Raw genomic sequence first — 17,324 nt, 5'->3', positions numbered from 1 at the left:
CATCCCTGTTCCTTTTTATTGCTAGGTAGTGTTTCATTGTATGAAAATACACAATTTATCCATTCTCCGTAGATATTTGGGCTGTTTCCACCTTGGGGCAGTTACATATAAGGTTGCTATGGGCATTCTTTTAACAAGTTTAAAAAAAAAAAAGTAAATAAGATGAAAAACTTTTAGATGTCAACTTTAAATTGTGCAAGGAGATACATATTCTTAGGCAGTAGTTTCTTTTCTTTTTCTTTTTTTTCTTGTAAAATATAATATACATTCAAAGAATGCCGAGCTGCTTTCCAAAGCAGTTCCATTTAACACTGGTGCCTAAGCCTAATATTGCAGCCGTCTGTTGAGCATATTGTTATATTTGTTGCAAATCTCTTCTCTCACTCTATGGTTTATCTGTTATACTCTTTATGGAGTATACTTAAGAACCACTGTGTAATTTTAGTGTAATTGAATTTATCATTCTTTTCCTATATCATGAGCGCTGTCAGTGGCTTGTTGAAGAAATCCTTTCCTTCATAAGTCATGAAGATATATACTATTTTCTAAAAAGCTATAGATTTTTGCCTTTCACATTTAAGTCTTTATCCACCTGGATTTGATATTTGTGTATGGCGTAAAGTAAGGTCCAATTTCATTTTTTTTTCCCAGTAGGTATACAGGGATCCCAGCACCATTTTTTAAAAAGATCTTTTCCTACTCTCTATGGTGCCTCCTTTGTTATAAATTACATGGCCATATAAGTGTGTCTGTTTCTAGGGATACCCATTTTTCAAAATCATTTGATGGCATGTGCAAGCAGAAAAATTATGAAGACCACTCTGTTAAACAAATTGTGTGGCCTTTATCTAGTCATTTAACTTCCCTGAGTTCCCTGCACTATTGGGAGAATATAATGGGGTCGCCCAGTAAAACAGCTAGAAGTTTTGACATAATAAGCCTCAGGTAGCAGTAGTAGCAGGTTTGGTTTTTTTTTTTTCCTTTCTTCTTTCTGTTGTTATATTTCAAGTGCTATAGAGTACATGGAAACCACACCTGCTTGTGTCAGGAACTGCCAGAGGATGTGACATTTGGGTGGGTCGCGAATGACGGTGGAATCTGTCATCCTTTTTCATGACCGCAATCTGCTGGCTGTCCATGGCGCATTTCCCATGTGTGTTTCATCTGCATTATATTTTATCTGGCTTAGAAGGGCCCAGAGGGAAAGCACTGTGCCCTGCCCCATGCGTCGCTTGTGGGGACCCCCACTAGCAGTTGCCTGGGGCTGGGTTGGGCTCAGAATTGGGCTGGCTCCATGTTTGTTAGACACAGACATGTCGCCCAGGGCAGGGCTGGGCCTTTTAAAAATTCCTGCCACTGTAGTGCTGCAGGATTCCTGAGTTTCACCCACACACTGCTCCCTCCCCAAACCCCAGCCACCAGCCAACGCACATACTGCCAACGAACTCACCCGCTCACCCCCAGCATTACCACCCACGGGAGTGGCGAAATCCATACCACATCCCCTGTACAATCTTACCTCTGGGAGAGAGAGCATAGGGTCTTGCACACAGTAGACACTCGATAAGCATCAGGTGAATAACAAATGAGTAACCATATTAAGATTAGGATAGAGGAGCACATTTCCATCTGCTGCAGCGTAGCAAGAAGTGGGTAGGTAATGTGCTGTCCCCAGTCCTGAGTATGCATTGGAATCACGGTGGCGGGGGGGAGGGCTGTTAAATATACAGATTCCCTCCCCCCAGCTAATGAATTAGAACAGAGAAGGAATGTGCAGAAAGGAGTTATTTTAAATTAAATTATCTGGGATATTCTGGTTTTGATGCCCAGTCAGGGATGGGAATGATAGGATTATTAAACCTCTGGACCCATTCTTCATTAAAAGTACCAATTTGACCATCTATCAAAATTTAAAATTTGCAAGCCTTTGAACCTACACTTCTTCCTAGATTTTATCTTATGCCCCAAAATATAGACACAAAGTTATTTGGGGCAGCATTTTTTTTTTTTTTTGGTTGCGCCGGGTCTTAGTTGCGGCAGGTGGGCTCCTTATTTGCGGCACTTGTGCTCCTTAGTTGCAGCCAGCGGGCTCCTTAGTTGTGGCTTGCTGGCTCGGGGCGGCATTTTTGAAAGAGAAAAATACTTGAAACTAGGAGAATGTCCATTCATTCATTAAACAAATTTTATTGAGCATTATTCTCATTACAAGAGACAGCAGTAACAACAAGAAAAATAATAAAGTCCTTACTTTTATAGAGATTTACATTTTATTCCATCAAAAGAGGACTGAATGAATAATTTATGATACACCCAAGCAATGAAATATTATTGTCATTGAAAGAAACAAGGTTGGTCAATATATACTGCTTTGAGAAGATGTTCAAGATATATGTCTTTTTTTAAAAAAAATGAGGGGACTTCCCTGGTGGCGCAGTGGTTAAGAATCCGCCTGCCAATGCTGGGGACATGGGTTCGAGCCGTGGTCCGGGAAGATCCCACATGCCGCAGAGAAACTAAGCCCGTGCGCCACAACTACTGAGCCTGTGCTCTAGAGCCCGCAAGCCACAACTACTGAGCCCACGTGCCACAACTACTGAAGCCCGTGCACCTAGAGCCTGTGCTCAGCCACAAGAGAAGACACTGTAATGAGAAGCCTGTGCACCGCAACAAAGAGAAAGCCCGCACGCAGCAACAAAGACCCAATGCGGCAAAAAATAAATAAATAAATAAATACAAATAAATAAAATGAGGTATAATTGAAATAACATTAGATTAGATTAGTTTGAATGTATTACCTATTGAAAATCAGTAAAATAAATTAAGGAAAAAAGAGAAAAGCATGTTACAAAACAGTGCATATAGTATTGTCCTATTTGTGTGTAAAATATATATACTTATGCATAGATATATACAAATACACATAAGTAGAAAAAATATGGAAGAATATTCCAAAAATATTGTTAACGACAGTTATCACTGGGAAATATGATTGAAAGGAGGCAGAGTTCATATTTCTCTTTATATCCTTTTATGCTTTTTAAACTTCTTAACCTAAGGAAATATTACTTTTCTAATTTTTTTGACTCAAAGGAAGTCCACATAACCTGGAGATTTTAAATTTCCAGCAGGGGGCAGCAGTGATTCTCAGATATTTCTGACGTCAGTGCAAAACAGCATCAGTGTCCATGGATTTCCAATTCCAGGCTCAAACACTATACTTGCATCACCAGATTATAAAGGAAAACAAAAAGCAATCCCACAGAAAACTTAAAATGCTGTAGAAATTGTGACAAAGCAATTCCTATATGGCTCTTTCTTCTTTAACATCTCTACATGTGTCTACACTGCCTTTTCCCTCTCTGCAGCTCACAGTTTTCTCATCTGGTTTTAACAGATTTTAACTGTCTGTTAAAATCGGACAGTTTGATGAGCTAATTTAAAAGATCTCTTTCCAGCTCTAAAGTTCTATGACTTTAAGAATCTAAATCAGCATCAGGAAGAAACAAGCCCCAGTGCCCTCTGAAATTAATTGGCTTATCAAAGAATCTGCTTTACAGCCCTTAGCTGATCAGGATGAATTATTATCGGTTTATCTGTAGTGTAGATCAAAGAATACTTTTGGGGGGGGGAGGGGAGGATGTTGGTATTTATTCACTCCACTGATGGAGAAAAAGGAGAACTCTCCCACTCTATAAATGTTTAGCATGTGTGTAAAGGTCGAAGGTCTGGTGTTTAGAAATTACACACAGGCTTACGAAAGAATCTTCACTGGGTTGGCCAAATTAAACAGCAGGCAGTTGTAGAGAAATAAATACAAGTTAACATTTAACCACTAGTCCCTGTTCTTGCTGCTGGGTCTTTCTCAGTAGGCGGGGCCTGAGAGGGTCAGCAGGCCTGCTAGCAAGACACTGAACTCTTCTGGGAAACAACGCATCTACCACTTTTGTAAAATACATATTTAATATATATATTTAAGCATCTGAATCATAAACTTTCTCAGCTATTTTTCATGCCCCAACACCAGTGCTTTTTTTTAATGGATAACCCTTAATAAATTGTAAAAAAATTTTTTTTTCTTTTAACATTTGCCTAAGATTACACCCCTAAGAAGTGGCTGGGGCAGGATTCAAACCTGTGACTATTGGGCTCCAAGACCCTCACACTTGACCATGGTCCTATATTAATGAAAGGATTCACTTCATCTACTTGCTAGCTGGAAACTGAATATCTGCAAGAATTGTTGGGTTTAAGTATACAAGGTGAATGATTATTGTGTCACAAAGCTCTTTCTAGCTCACGTATATTAAGCACTTACTATGTGCTTGCTAGTCTCCATCAGGTGCTGGGGGTAAGGGTGTCAAAAGATGAATTAGACTTGATCATTGCACTTTAAGAAACTTCTAGTTTTTGGAGCTGACAAGTATACAAACATAACATGTGAAAAATAATAGGAAAACACAAATAAGGAAGAAGAGATCAAGGCAGCATAGCAGGATGGTTAAATCAGTGGGCTGTGGAGTCCAGTTCTTAGCTGTGGGACCTCTAAGCCTCGTTTTTCTCATGTGTAAAATGAGGATAGCCTTTAGTCTAGGTAATTGCTCTGAGGGTTAAATGATGTAATGTATTATTATTATTTTTTTAACTGAAAGAGAATTTATTTATTTATTTATAATGTATTATTAAATTGCTTAACATTGAACCTGGCAGATGGAAAGACTTGTTAAAATATATTGTTTGATAAAGCTTAAGCAAAATAAGAATCATGCATGCCACCATGTTTCTGGGGTGTTGATGCCCCTTTCTCAAATTCTTCTGAATTTCCCAGCTCCAAGAGTCCCATTTCCTTGAGATTTATTGTTTTCCCTGGCTTAGGTACCTTTTGATCCTACTAGGATGTCTCCAGGAAGGAATGATGTGGCAAAGGGGCCCCAGCCCCCATACACCAAAAGCTTGAGCTACATCACAGGGGAGGAGAGCTGAGACTGGGAACAGCCCTCAGGACAGGCAAATCGGGAGAATCAACCCCGAGTGGTTGTCAGAAGATGTCTAGGACCCACTCCCGAGATTTTCATTCTGTTCCAAATTGATTTTTGGTACATACTTTACTAATTTTTGAATATAATTGTAATCATAGGAAGGGTTTCACATGATTTTATCCTGCAATCAGTTCCCTTCCCAGCCCATTTATTTACTGTTTTCTCCCAAACACTGACTCACCTCCTTCATCCTGAGTCAAGGACACTGCTTTGATATGCTACAGTGGCTGCCCCTTTCAGCCTTGGCATGAGTCTTGGCGTGAGGACAGATGAGTTCTTTCATCTGAAACCCTCTGCCTCTTGACAGCCATGCATACGCTAACACCTCTCCTCTCAAACCCACTAAAAACTCACCTCCTTCTGGAAGCCTTTCCTGCTGAGTTCTTTACTTTTGCAGGCCTGTTCCGTGCCACAGGTGCAACTGGGGTTGTTGGGATGTAGCCAGGCAAGTGTTCTTGTGTCTTTGTTGCGTGTGTAAGTTCTGGTTCTTTCCACCAGAGGCAGCATGGATTTGTGGAGAGGGCAGGGCCTCCGGAATCTGGCATGAATTTGTACAGCAGCACCACTCGTGAGTTCTCAGATTCATTCTGGCTGTCCTTTGTCACCTTGGGACTGCTGCTTTATTCTCCTGTGAAGTCGTCTTCCATCCTGGCTTCTCCAGGCAGCTGTCCCCTCCCTGCTCCACTTTCCTTCTCTCCCAGAGTGGACAGAGGGCCCTCTTCTAACTTCCCCAAGCACAACTAAGACCATACGTGTGCCCCACCATTTCCTGTAGTGTCCTTCTCTGTCAAGGAGGGTTGATTTATAGGCCCTTCTTCCCTGAATTCTTGTAAGAAAGAAATGCGATCGCGCATGTTCACGGGACTTGGCATACAGCAGGTCATGGCAGATACTTTAGACTGACTGGTTTGCTCCAAATCCATTCCAGCCCCGTCCTAGCTCGCTTCCCGAATTGCAGAGGCTGGAGAGATAAACACGACATTTCTCAAACTCCCTTGCGGCTCTGGTTCTGTTTATGACTTAGATTCCATTTGTGTGAGACTTTAGAGCTATGAGCTACGTGGAGGGACAGGCAGGTGTGAAGCATCCATTTTGCTGAGGCCGATCATGGCAAAGGCAATGTGATCCTAGAACATCAGCTGTGGTGGCAGCTTAGCAGTTCTGAAGCTTCTGGATGGTGACAGAGGCTGTGGCTTGCTTGTCAACGAGTTCTGCAGTATAATTTTAGGAGTCATTCCTGGATGTTTAGCCTAGAGTCTATTTCTTAACTTTCTTACTGATTCTGTGAGCTAGCCATACCCTTTAATAAATCCCTTTGTGCTTAAATTAGCAAGAGTGGAACCTGTTGTCTGCGACCAAGAAAACTGACCGTTATGTAGGTGCTCAATAAATGTTAGCTGTTACTATTATTTTAATACTGTGTTGAAGACTTGGTAATAAGAGCAAGTAATTACATTTCAGGAAGGAAATTTTATTTTATTATAAATTTATTTGTTTTATCTATTTATTTTTGGCTGTGTTGGGTCTTCGCTGCTGTGCTCAGGCTTTCTCTAGTAGCGGCGAGCGGCGGCTACTCTTCGTTACGGTGCGCGGGCTTCTCAGTTTGGTGCCTTCTCATTGTGGAGCACGGGCTCTAGGCACGCGGGCTTCAGTAGTTGAAGCACGCAGGCTCAGTAGTTGTGGCTCACGGGCTCTAGAGCACAAGCTCAGTAGTTGTGGCGCACGGGCTTAGTTGGTCCGCGGCATGTGGGATCTTCCCGGACCAGGGATCAAACCCATGTCCCCTGCCATTGGCAGGCGGATTCTCAACCACTGCGCCGCCAGGGAAGCCCCAGGAAGGAAATTTTAAACTAGCAACTGGATAAGACCATGTAAAATGATTTCTACAGTAGCACTGTCCCAAAGAGCTTTCTTTGATGATGGAAATGTTCTATATTTGCACCCAATATGGTAGCCACTGGTTATATGTGGCTATTGAGCCCTTTAAGTGTGGCTACTATGACTGAGGAACTGAATTTTTAATTTGATTTAATTTTAATTCACTTATATTAAAAAATAAATAACACATGAAGTTGATGGCTACTGTGTTGGACAGCATGGTCCTCGAGTGTCTCAGCCTTACCTTCCAGAAGGGTCTTGACAGCCTTCTCTGTCTCTAGCCAAGAAACTTCTTCATCAGTTCTTCCTCAATCCCCACTCTCAGGCCACATCTTGATAATCTACAGAGGTTCAACATGCCTGCAACAATGACAACTTTGACACAAGTTTAGGGTCTCATTGTCCCAAACTCCATTCCAGGATTGCAAATTGGCTTTTTATTTGCAAAACCCAAACATTTATGGAAGTGCTTTTGCTAAAATGCAATCTGTCTTGACAGGCAAATCTCAGCTTTCACTTAGAAAAAGAAAACCATTTATTGTATTAAAAATACATATACATATTTCCCATAACATCTAGGTATTGAGTTCCAAAAATATTGGGGTCCTGTATCAGTTAGACAAGTGGTTCTCATATTTTGCTGTGTATTAGAATCACTATAAAAAAGAAACTACTTGCCAGCCACACTCCAGACCAATTAAATTAGCGTTGTAGGAAATGATTAAAGACAACCAAAACTTTATCTGCAACACTCTAATTTTTTTCAAAAAAGAAGAATGTATTCCTATATTAACTAGTAATTAAAAGTTAATAAAAATATAAGAAAAATAATGGTAGGATTTTAAAAGGGGTAATTTATTGTGAGATAAGATAAATAATTATAGACCTGTTATTCAAAGCCAAACTTTTTTTTTTCCACTTTGGTTGACTAGAGGCCACAAGGAGACAGTAATCATAGAGCCATCATCCAACAACTCTGGGAAGCTTCTGGAATACAAACATTCACAAAGAGTACAGATTTCAATCAGGCTCCTCTTCCATATTGCCACTTTCACATGTTATATGAATAAATCCAAACGATAAACCGTAAGTGCTTTATAGACCTTCCTTCCCATACAACCCAAGGGAAGCTGAGAAAAAAGATAAGAGGTGTCCAAGTTCAGTGTCAGATGGTCTTTTTATTATTCTCCCCATCCCTCCACTTCCCTACACACAGATGTTCCCTGTGAAAGAACTTGGCTCTATGCAATTCATTCCCAAATGGGATGGTCCCAAAAAGTTTGAAGAGAGGAACTCGCATTTCCTGAGATGATTCTCTCTTGACATTAACTCAAATTTAGGAAAGAGCTGCTTAAGCCTTTTATAAATACTCAAGATTGATTTTATTTCCTTCTGTCCTCCTGGTGCCTCTTTAATCTTCCCAGAGTGATGCTATGACTTCGGTTCATGACTGCAGTGAGTGACAGCTAGGAGCTAGCCCTTTCCTCCTGCCCTGATTAAAAAACAGTAGGGCGTTTCCCACAACTTGAGGGCCCAGGTGCCTGGAAATACTGCCAAATACTTCTTCCAACTTTGAAAAAAATGTAATTATATCCTGGGTTATAATTATGGGTTATATTAATAATTATTATTATTATTAATACCTAACCCATTAATTCTGGGTTAGGTAACATATTCAAAATTTTAAAATTCAGAAGATACAAAGAGCATAAAGTGACATTTGTTCCTCTGTCCATGTCCCCCAGCTTCCCAGTTCCCTTCCCCAGTGCTACCAGTTTCTGGAGTATCTTCTCCAAAGTAGAGACTTTATGCATGTTTAAAAGAACACACTGGGAATCCCCTGGTGGTCCAGTGGTTAGGACTCAGCGCTCTCACTGCCAGGGCCCAGGTTCAATCCGTGGTTGAGGAACTAAGATCCCCCAAGCCTTGAGGCACAGCCAAAAAAATAAAATAAAATAACATATTTATGTTTTCTTTCCCCTTTTATTCTTTTATTTTATATTAATGATAACACACCATACAAATATAATTTTCATTTGTTTTTTTTTCTTCTACTCTTGCCACTAGAATGGACGCTGCACGAGGGGAGGGATTTTATGTGGTATAATGTTATATCCTCAGCGTGTAGAGTGGTGCCTGGCATATTGTATTGATAGTTTCTCCATAAATATTTGTTGAATAGTGAATAAACACACACTGTTCCACTTCTTGCTTTTTTCCCTTTGGAGATCATCTCATTTCAGTGCATAGGGAACCTCCTCACTTATTTTCATGACTGGATAGTGTTCCATTGTCTGGATTCATTATGATTTATTGAATCAGATTCCTACTGATGGACATTAGTTTGTTTCTAATCCTTGGCTCTGAAAAATAGTCCTGACATTCATGTCCTTGTACAAACATCATGTCACACATGTGTGATTATATCTATCTATAAGAGAAACTCCTAAATTCAGAAGAGCTGGGTCAAAGGGCGAGCTGTGAGGTACATTTTGCCGACTTCTTTTTAATCAAAAGCACCTTGCCATGTCTAAATAGCATTAACTATGGTACTGTGGTGCATGGCAGTCGATGTAAGCCTGTTCTAAGGAAATCTGTCATTAATGAAATTGCTCCAGTTAGGCCTGAATTTACCACTTCCACTTATTCCTGCAAATCCAACAGAAAACCACCACCCAGGTTGACACTGTTGGAACAACAGATGCATCTCAAAAACACAACATAGAAAGACAGACGTACACCCTGTGTGATTCCAAAATCAAACGAGACAAATCTAGGTGACAGAAATCAGAACAGCGGCTGCCCAGGGTTGCAGGGGCACTGACTGGAAAGGGGTACTAGGCAATTTCCGAAGAGATGCAAACACTTATATCTTTTTTTTTTTTTTTTTTTAAAGGATATCTTTTTTTTTTTTTTTAATTTTTTATTATTATTATTTATTTTATTTTATTTATTTATGGCTGTGTTGGGTCTTCATTTCTGTGCGAGGGCTTTCTCTAGTTGTGGCAAGCGGGGACCACTCTTCATCGCCGTGTGCGGGTCCCTCACTATCGCGGCCTCTCGTTGCAGAGCACAGGCTCCAGACACACAGGCTCAGCAATTGTGGCTCACGGGCCCAGTTGCTCCGTGGCATGTGGGATCTTCCCAGACCAGGGCTCGAACCCGTGTCCCCTGCATTGGCAGGCAGATTCTCAACCACTGCGCCACCAGGGAAGCCCAAACACTTATATCTTGATTTGGGTGGTAGTTTACACGAGTGTTTGCTATTTTCGAGATTCACTGACCTGCACTAAATTGTCGACATTCGAGTTTATGTAAAATAAGGGTTACTTGAACACTGCAATACGATGACAGTCAATCTGATAACCAGGGTCGGCTACTAAGCGAGTAACGAGGTAGCATATAGACAGTGGATACTTGGACAAAGGGATAATTCACGACCCTGGCGGGGTGGAGCAGGATGGCGTGAGATTTCATCAAGCTACTCAGAATGATGCACAATTTAAAACGTATAAATTCCTTATTCCTGGAATTTTCCATGTAATATTTTCGGACCTTGGTTGACTGTGGGTAACTGAAACGGTGGAAAGGGAAACCATGGATAACGGATGGGGATAGCATAGAAAATGGCTGGAATGATACGCATACTGTTATAACCTGTATGAATTACTTTGCAAAACTCAGGTATAAGAAAACGCAGATTTCTCAATTTTGCGGGAGTCAAACTTAAATACAACTCTATCTCTACCTTTCCAGGTGATGGTGGGTGATACAACCTCAATCATTTTTGGCCACACTGCCCACTTGGCCTCATGAGATTAAAGAAGTATCTGGGGTCTAGGAAATTCAGAAAAACTGGAGCAGGGCCTTTGGCCCACATGGTGGTCCCTGAGATGCTCATTGTTCTGTGTGGTTTACTTGAAGGTGAAAGGCTCAGATTCAGTGTTGGGCTCGATCATCAGGATCCTCTTGGAGGGTCCCAAGACCTAAGAGATGTTTAGCGCTCAGTCTTCCTGAGGCCACCAGCCACCTCCGTCCTGCCACCTTCTGGGGCTCTATGTGGGATTGTTCCTCTGGAACTTGCCCTCCCTTCATCCCCCAGTGGGTTTGCACTTTAAAAAAACTATCTTGCAGAGAATGGGGGCAGCTAGAGAGGATTTGGGGAGATCCATTAAAGCTGGTAAATACCCAAGTTGGACTCAGCCTCAGCTTTCATTAAATAGCAAATGGGAAAACTGGGAAAGGAGAAAGAAAAAAATTTTTTAATCTTCTAAGGGTTTTGCAAACAATTGGAGTAATTAAAAGTTCTCAGAAGTAGCCGATGGTGCCCTTTTCACCGAGGGAATGCGGGCCAAGCATGATATATTAAAAGAGAGGGAGCTGCTCTATTGAAGTTAAAAATAATCTTCTGTCACATGGCTAATTTGTTGGAATGCAGCAATTAAAGGGCTCTGGGCAGAGGGAGAGCTGGAAGCAGCTGGGGAGCTTGCAGGCAGAGTGCACGCCCTGGGGACTGTTTGCAGAGAGAGAAAACACTGTCACAGCTGACTTGGGGCACCTTATCAGAAAGCCCACAAAGGGGGCAGGAAGAAGGAAAAGTGGGGTTGAGTTCAGAGGCGTGACCTGTGGGTTTATCAGACAGTGAAGGGATAGGTCAGGACTTGTCACCTGTGCTCTGGGATGCTGATTCACTCAGCAAGGATGAAGGCTTTCCAGTTTCCCCTTGACTTTGAAAACGCATGCCTTTGAATCCATTTCAAAGGAACACATAACCCAAAGGAGCCCTTTGATCCTAAATCCATGGGAAAAACCAATCTATACAGTCTTTAGGGGCAAAGCTCAGGCCAAGAATATAAATCCTAGATTGGGGAGTTGGGGTGTTTTAAAAGTTTTTGCAATTTTTGAATTTTTTTTTTGAATTTTTGAGTTGAAAGAGTTTTAAGAAAAAAGTTATCTAGTATAATATCTGAATTTTCCAGGTGAGGCAACAAGCTACGAGAGGCTGATTTGTCCAAGGTCACTCAACGAGCAAGTGACAGAAGCTAGGTTCTAACTCGGGTCTTTAACTAGAGAGGGAACATGGTGGTTAGGAAGTGCAGGATTCCCATGACCCTGATGTGGAATCCTGCCTCCAGGGGCTGTGGAATGCTCTTACAACCTCTAACTCTCTCATCTCAGTTTTACCTTGTGTAGAGTAGGAATAACAGTAGTACCCCCCACCTAGAATTGTTAAAATGCATGTGAAGTGTTTAATGTCTAGCCTAGAGTAAATGCTTAATAAAATGTGAGGACTTCCCTGGTGGTGCAATGGTTAAGAATCCGCCTGCCAATGCAGGGGACACGGGTTCGAGCCCTGGTCCGGGAAGATCCCACATGCCACGGAGCAACTAAGCCCATGCACCACTACTGAGCCCGCGTGCCACAACTACTGAAGCCCGTGTACCTAGAGCCTGTGCTCTGCAACAAAAGAAGCCACCGCAATGAGAAGCCCGCACCCCACCACGATGAGTAGCCCCGGCTCGCAACAACTGGAGAAAGGCTGCACACAGCAAAGAAGACCCAACACAGCCAAAAATAAATAAATAAATATAATTAATTAATTAATTAAATTAAATGTGAGCTGTTGGGCTTCCCTGGTGGTGCAGTGGTTAAGAATCTGTCTGCCAATGCAGGGGACACGGGTTCGAGCCCTGGTCCGGGAAGATCCCACATGCCGAGGAGCAACTAAGCCCGTGTGCCACAACTGCTGAGCCCACGTGCCACAACTACTGAGCCTGCGTGCCTAGAGCCCGTACTCCTCAACAACAGAAGCCACCGCAATGAGAAGCCCACACACCGCAACGAAGAGTAGCCCCCCGCTCGCTGCAACTAGAGAAAGCCCGCACGCAGCAACAAGGACCCAATGCAGCCAAAAATTAAAATAAATAAATTTACCAAAAAAACCCCAAACCATTAACCAATTAAAAAAAAAAAAAAGTGAGCTGTTGTTTTTCCATAGCTTTTTCTATACCACCCTGCATCAATCTCCTATCACCATTTTGCATGTTAACATGCCCACACATCCTCTTTGGGTTGGGTGGGATTGTCTTTCTCTTCTTTCTACCTCCAACTCTCATCCATTACATATAAAGGAAAAGACGGTCAGTCACTTTCACTTTCTCCTAGCATTTTCTGCATTCCAGCACACCCATATTGTTTGTCTTCTCTCAAGCTATAGGCCCTCCAGCCTGTGTTTTTAGTATGGTTTCCAAGTTGCTGGCAAGCAGAAATGGCGCCAACATGAAGAAACAAGTACTGGTGCCCCAAATGCAGTAGCCAGAGCTATCTGAATCTTTTAGAATAATACTTGATCAATTTTCAAATTTATAAAGGGCACCACTAACAGAAGGGGCTCTGAACATCCAATGGATGTTTGGGCTTCATAGCCTAAGCACCCCTGGAAAGTGGAGGCCAAGTTCTGTGTGTGCACATACCTTGCAAGGAATAGACACATACCTGACACTAGCTTGAGCCAAAAAAGGGCAAATTTAGTGGCTCATGTAACCACAAGACTAGATTTCGTTTCTGACTAGATCAAAGGGTCAAAAACATCCCCAGGGCATCTTTCTGCTTTGTTGGGCTCCATTCTTTAGAGTCTTGCCACTTGGCAGACAAAACAGCTGTGGAGAGCTCCAAGCTTTACTTTTTCTCCAGTTCAGTATTCATATAAAGAAGCAATCTTCCTGCCCTTAGTCCTGTTCCCTGATTGGCTGCCTTCAATCAAGTGCCCATTCCTAAAACAACAGGGCCAGGGAAATGAGCTTCTCTCACTGGACAGATTGGATCACATGCCCCATCTGTAAGGAGGGGAGGCAGAGCATCTGATTGGCAGCCCCACTAGCTTCACATACACTAGAATAGGAATAATTCCTCGCAGGGAAGATGGGGCACAGAGACCAGAAGAAAGGGAAAGGCAGGCAGATATAAATCATTAATACCAAAGCCCAGCACTTATATGCACTTTTCTGAGGTGGTGGTTTATAGCTTGCTTCCTATCCTCAAAGTGTTCTGTAATCCAAGAAATAGTAAGAACTTTGGGAGAGGAAAATGCTTTTTCCTCACTCCAAATATTTCCTTCCTGTAGAGGGTCATCATGCTCCAGGCTCCTCTTCATGCCTTACCTCTCCTGCACTTAGGGGAAGGAGAGCATTAGGAGAAGCTGGGCATGCGTCTCCCAGTGTCATCCTCTTCCTGGTCTCTTAGGATTGAGATGCTGGGAAGGAACACAAGTTCTCTTCCTCCACATGGGGAGGGCACCCTGGTCCACTGTTGCCTGGGACTGTGGGAAAGTCTGTTGAACTAGGATTCAGGGAAGCCTATTGAGCTCACATGCTCAGCTACATTCTCCAACCTATAGCCTTATCAGAAGATAATTCATCTCCTGACCACCCAGACCGCCAATTGATTCAGAGCCTGAATAGGGAGGAGGCATGCTATTTATTGAGCCCCTTCTCAAAAGTCAACAAGAACCATCCACTTAGGGTATCAGGGACCCACAGATTCATCCTCTCACTCTCCCCTTCCTGGCTGGTCCCCCACAGGAGGAGCTTGTCTCCTTGGGAATCCACAGAGATCGTGGAGTACTGGGAGCAGGCGCAGAGGGAGGCCACAAAAATGATCAAAGGCAAGGCAGCTAGGTTTACCACAATAGGTGAGAGAAACTGGGATTATTTCACTTGGAGGGGCCAAAAAAAAAAGCCAGTGGTGGGGTGATTCAGGGGTAGCCTTGACCAGAACCATGCTGAGGGTGTGGCATCACTGGTATTTTTCCACAGCCTCACCCTGACCCTGAGCATAGTCACATCTGTCTCTTACCTCTCCCATCCCACTTGTGTCCTTCTATGCCCACCTCTTTGAAAATAAATTGTTCCACTTCCACAGAGGTGTAGGAGGCACACAAATCAACTTAAATAAAATAACACTATAGTATAATTTCTTTTTGATTACAAAAGTGACACACAATCTGTGAGAAGAACTGAAAAGATACAGAAAATTATAAAGATGAAAACTAAAATCAACTCGAAGCCCTCAACCCTGAGATAGCTATTGTTAGCTTTTTAGTCTATTATTGTCCAGCCTTCTCTCTCTACATAATTTTAAATGTATTCTTTATTTCTTTAAAAAATTTATAGAAATATTTTAAATAAAATAGCGGCATGTAGTGTAAAAGATGAAAATAGTATATTATGCTATTTCTCTTAATACTATGATCTATGTGTACTATTAAGTGAATATTTTTTATTGTTACCACTTCCTTCTGTCTCTCCTGGCCTTAGGAATGGTTGACATTAATGGCACTTATTTGAGAGGAAAGTACTGGTGTCATGAGACCCATTTTAGAGACAGGGAACTGTGACTGCCCATAGCCACACCCAACTCCTGCTTGTGTGGCCAGGATCACAGGGGAGAGAAACAATTTCCTAACATAATCGATAACTTTGTTGAGAAAAGGGAGTGAAAAAGGTGGCTTCCATAAGCCAGGGGTCTTGACCTTCCTTCTCTATCAGAAATACCAATCAAGGGGCTTCCCTGGCGGTGCAGTAGTTAAGAATCTGCCTGCCAACGCAGGGGACACGGGTTCGAGCCCTGGCCCGGGAAGATCCCACATGCCGCGGAGCAACTAAGCCCGTGAGCCACAACTGCTGAGCCTGCGTGCCACAACTACTGAAGCCTGCGCGCCTAGAGCCCCTGCTCCACAACAAGAGAAGCCACCTCAATGAGAAGCCCGAGCACCGCGACAAAGAGTTGCCCCCACTCGCCGCAACTAGAGAAATCCCTTGCGCAGCAATGAAGACCCAAGGCAGCCAAAAATAAAATAAATAAATAAAAAGAAATACCCATCACATCTACCACAGTGGCCTCCCCAGCTCCAAGATTTTGATTCTGGGAGCATATAGCTGCAAGTGAACAAAGAGTCAGGGGAAAGTTCTTTATCAGCAGGAGAATTATTTTATTCAATGTGTTTCCTTACATTAGTTGGGACAATAAGGGGAAAGAATGAGAAGAAATAAAAGGCCAGTTACTCAGGCCACTTTTAATGAATCACCCCCCAGTGTCACTACCCATCCCCAGTCAGGAAAAGCTTGAGTTTTTCCATGCCAAGAAAAACAGAGGGCAGGAAGAAACAAATTATGACCTTGTTTGTGTTTTGTGTCTTAACTATTTGATTTATAGACCCAGATCCAATGATTATGGATGAAAGAAAATATCCCAGTGTCCCAAACCTAACCTGAACTTAACCGGGGGTGGGTCTCACATCCACTGCTCAAAGTTAATGTGAAGTTAAAATGCTTTAAGAATAAAGGTTCAGGGTTTGGGGCTGCCTGAGCAGGCCAGTGGCAAGGCCAAATTCTTTTCTCATCACCCCAGTTAGGATGACTACTATGAAAAAATAAAAAAATAATAAGTATTGGTGAGAATGTGGAGAAATTGGAGCCCTTGTGCACTGTTGGTGGGAATGTAAAATGGTACAGCTGCTATGGAAAACAGTATACAGTTCCTCAAAAAATTAAAAATAGAATTACCATAAGATCTAGCAATTTCACTTCCAGGTACTCAAAAGAATTAAAATCAGGGTCTCAAAGAGACCTACACCTAAATATTATTGTTTTTGTTTGGTCTGTTGTTTGCCCAACCATTAGTCCTCATCCTGGGAGGCAGTGGCTAATACATTTGCCTTTAAGTCTATTAAATGCCCCCCAAGTAGCTGCCTCAGACTTGGGAGAGTTCTGAGTTAGGCAAAATGAGGGCAAGCCTTTTGAGCCGGCCCTTCAGGGAGCCACCAGACTGGTTGAAATGAACAACCACGATTCTTTAAGAATGAGGTCACTTCTACTACCTCCAGGACTAAGAACTTGTACTAGGAATGGGGGCTGTTTTTGTCAAAGTTTCTGCCCAACTGAAGAGTAGGGGATGGGACAGGGTAAGTTAAAACACCACAAAGCTCTCTGACTGAGATTCAACTGTTTTTTCCTTGATTAAGCATTCACCTGGTTGTTATAATCTTTTGCTTAGTTTCCAGAATGCCAATAAAGTTGATTTTGAGAGTAAAAAAGAGAAGAAAAATATCATGTAGCCATGAACTCTCTAGAAAGAAAACAGGATGATGCGTTGGACCAAGTATCCACTTAGGATGTGGTGGCTCACCGAGGCTTCACCCAGGGGTTGACACTTAACCAGAGATTAGAATGATAAAATCTAAATGTGAAGTTGGGCGGAGAGAATACCCCTAAAGTAAGCTTGTGCTCGGCATGTAGAAATCAAACAATTGCAACTCAAAAGAGATTCTTGGCCATTAAGATTATTTTTCAGATTGATCTAGATGGAAGGTTGATAAATTCCTTTCTGACTCTAAAGTATAGAAAAAGTTGT

The 17,324-nt window shown here is 42.2% G+C and overlaps 2 protein-coding genes across 3 annotated transcripts in view; one reads left to right on the top strand and one right to left on the bottom strand.

Moving 5' to 3' along the window:
• Positions 1-5,727, bottom strand: part of TERF2 (telomeric repeat binding factor 2) — a 37,231-nt gene extending 31,504 nt beyond the window's left edge. Inside the window, exon 1 of one of the 2 annotated variants that reach the window (XM_057534210.1) lies at positions 5,391-5,727. In XM_057534210.1, the coding sequence (XP_057390193.1) occupies positions 5,391-5,543 (153 nt within the window). In that variant the 5' untranslated portion in view covers positions 5,544-5,727. The remainder of the gene's footprint in view (positions 1-5,390) is intronic. The other variant, XM_057534209.1, reaches the window with a different exon arrangement.
• Positions 1-17,324, top strand: part of NIP7 (nucleolar pre-rRNA processing protein NIP7) — a 69,304-nt gene that overhangs the window by 42,901 nt on the left and 9,079 nt on the right. The gene's annotated exons all lie outside the window — the stretch shown is intronic.

The sequence above is a fragment of the Balaenoptera acutorostrata genome, chromosome 19 (genome assembly GCF_949987535.1).
Source record: "Balaenoptera acutorostrata chromosome 19, mBalAcu1.1, whole genome shotgun sequence".
Taxonomy (NCBI): domain Eukaryota; kingdom Metazoa; phylum Chordata; class Mammalia; order Artiodactyla; family Balaenopteridae; genus Balaenoptera; species Balaenoptera acutorostrata.
This window is presented reverse-complemented; position numbering and strand designations above follow the sequence as displayed.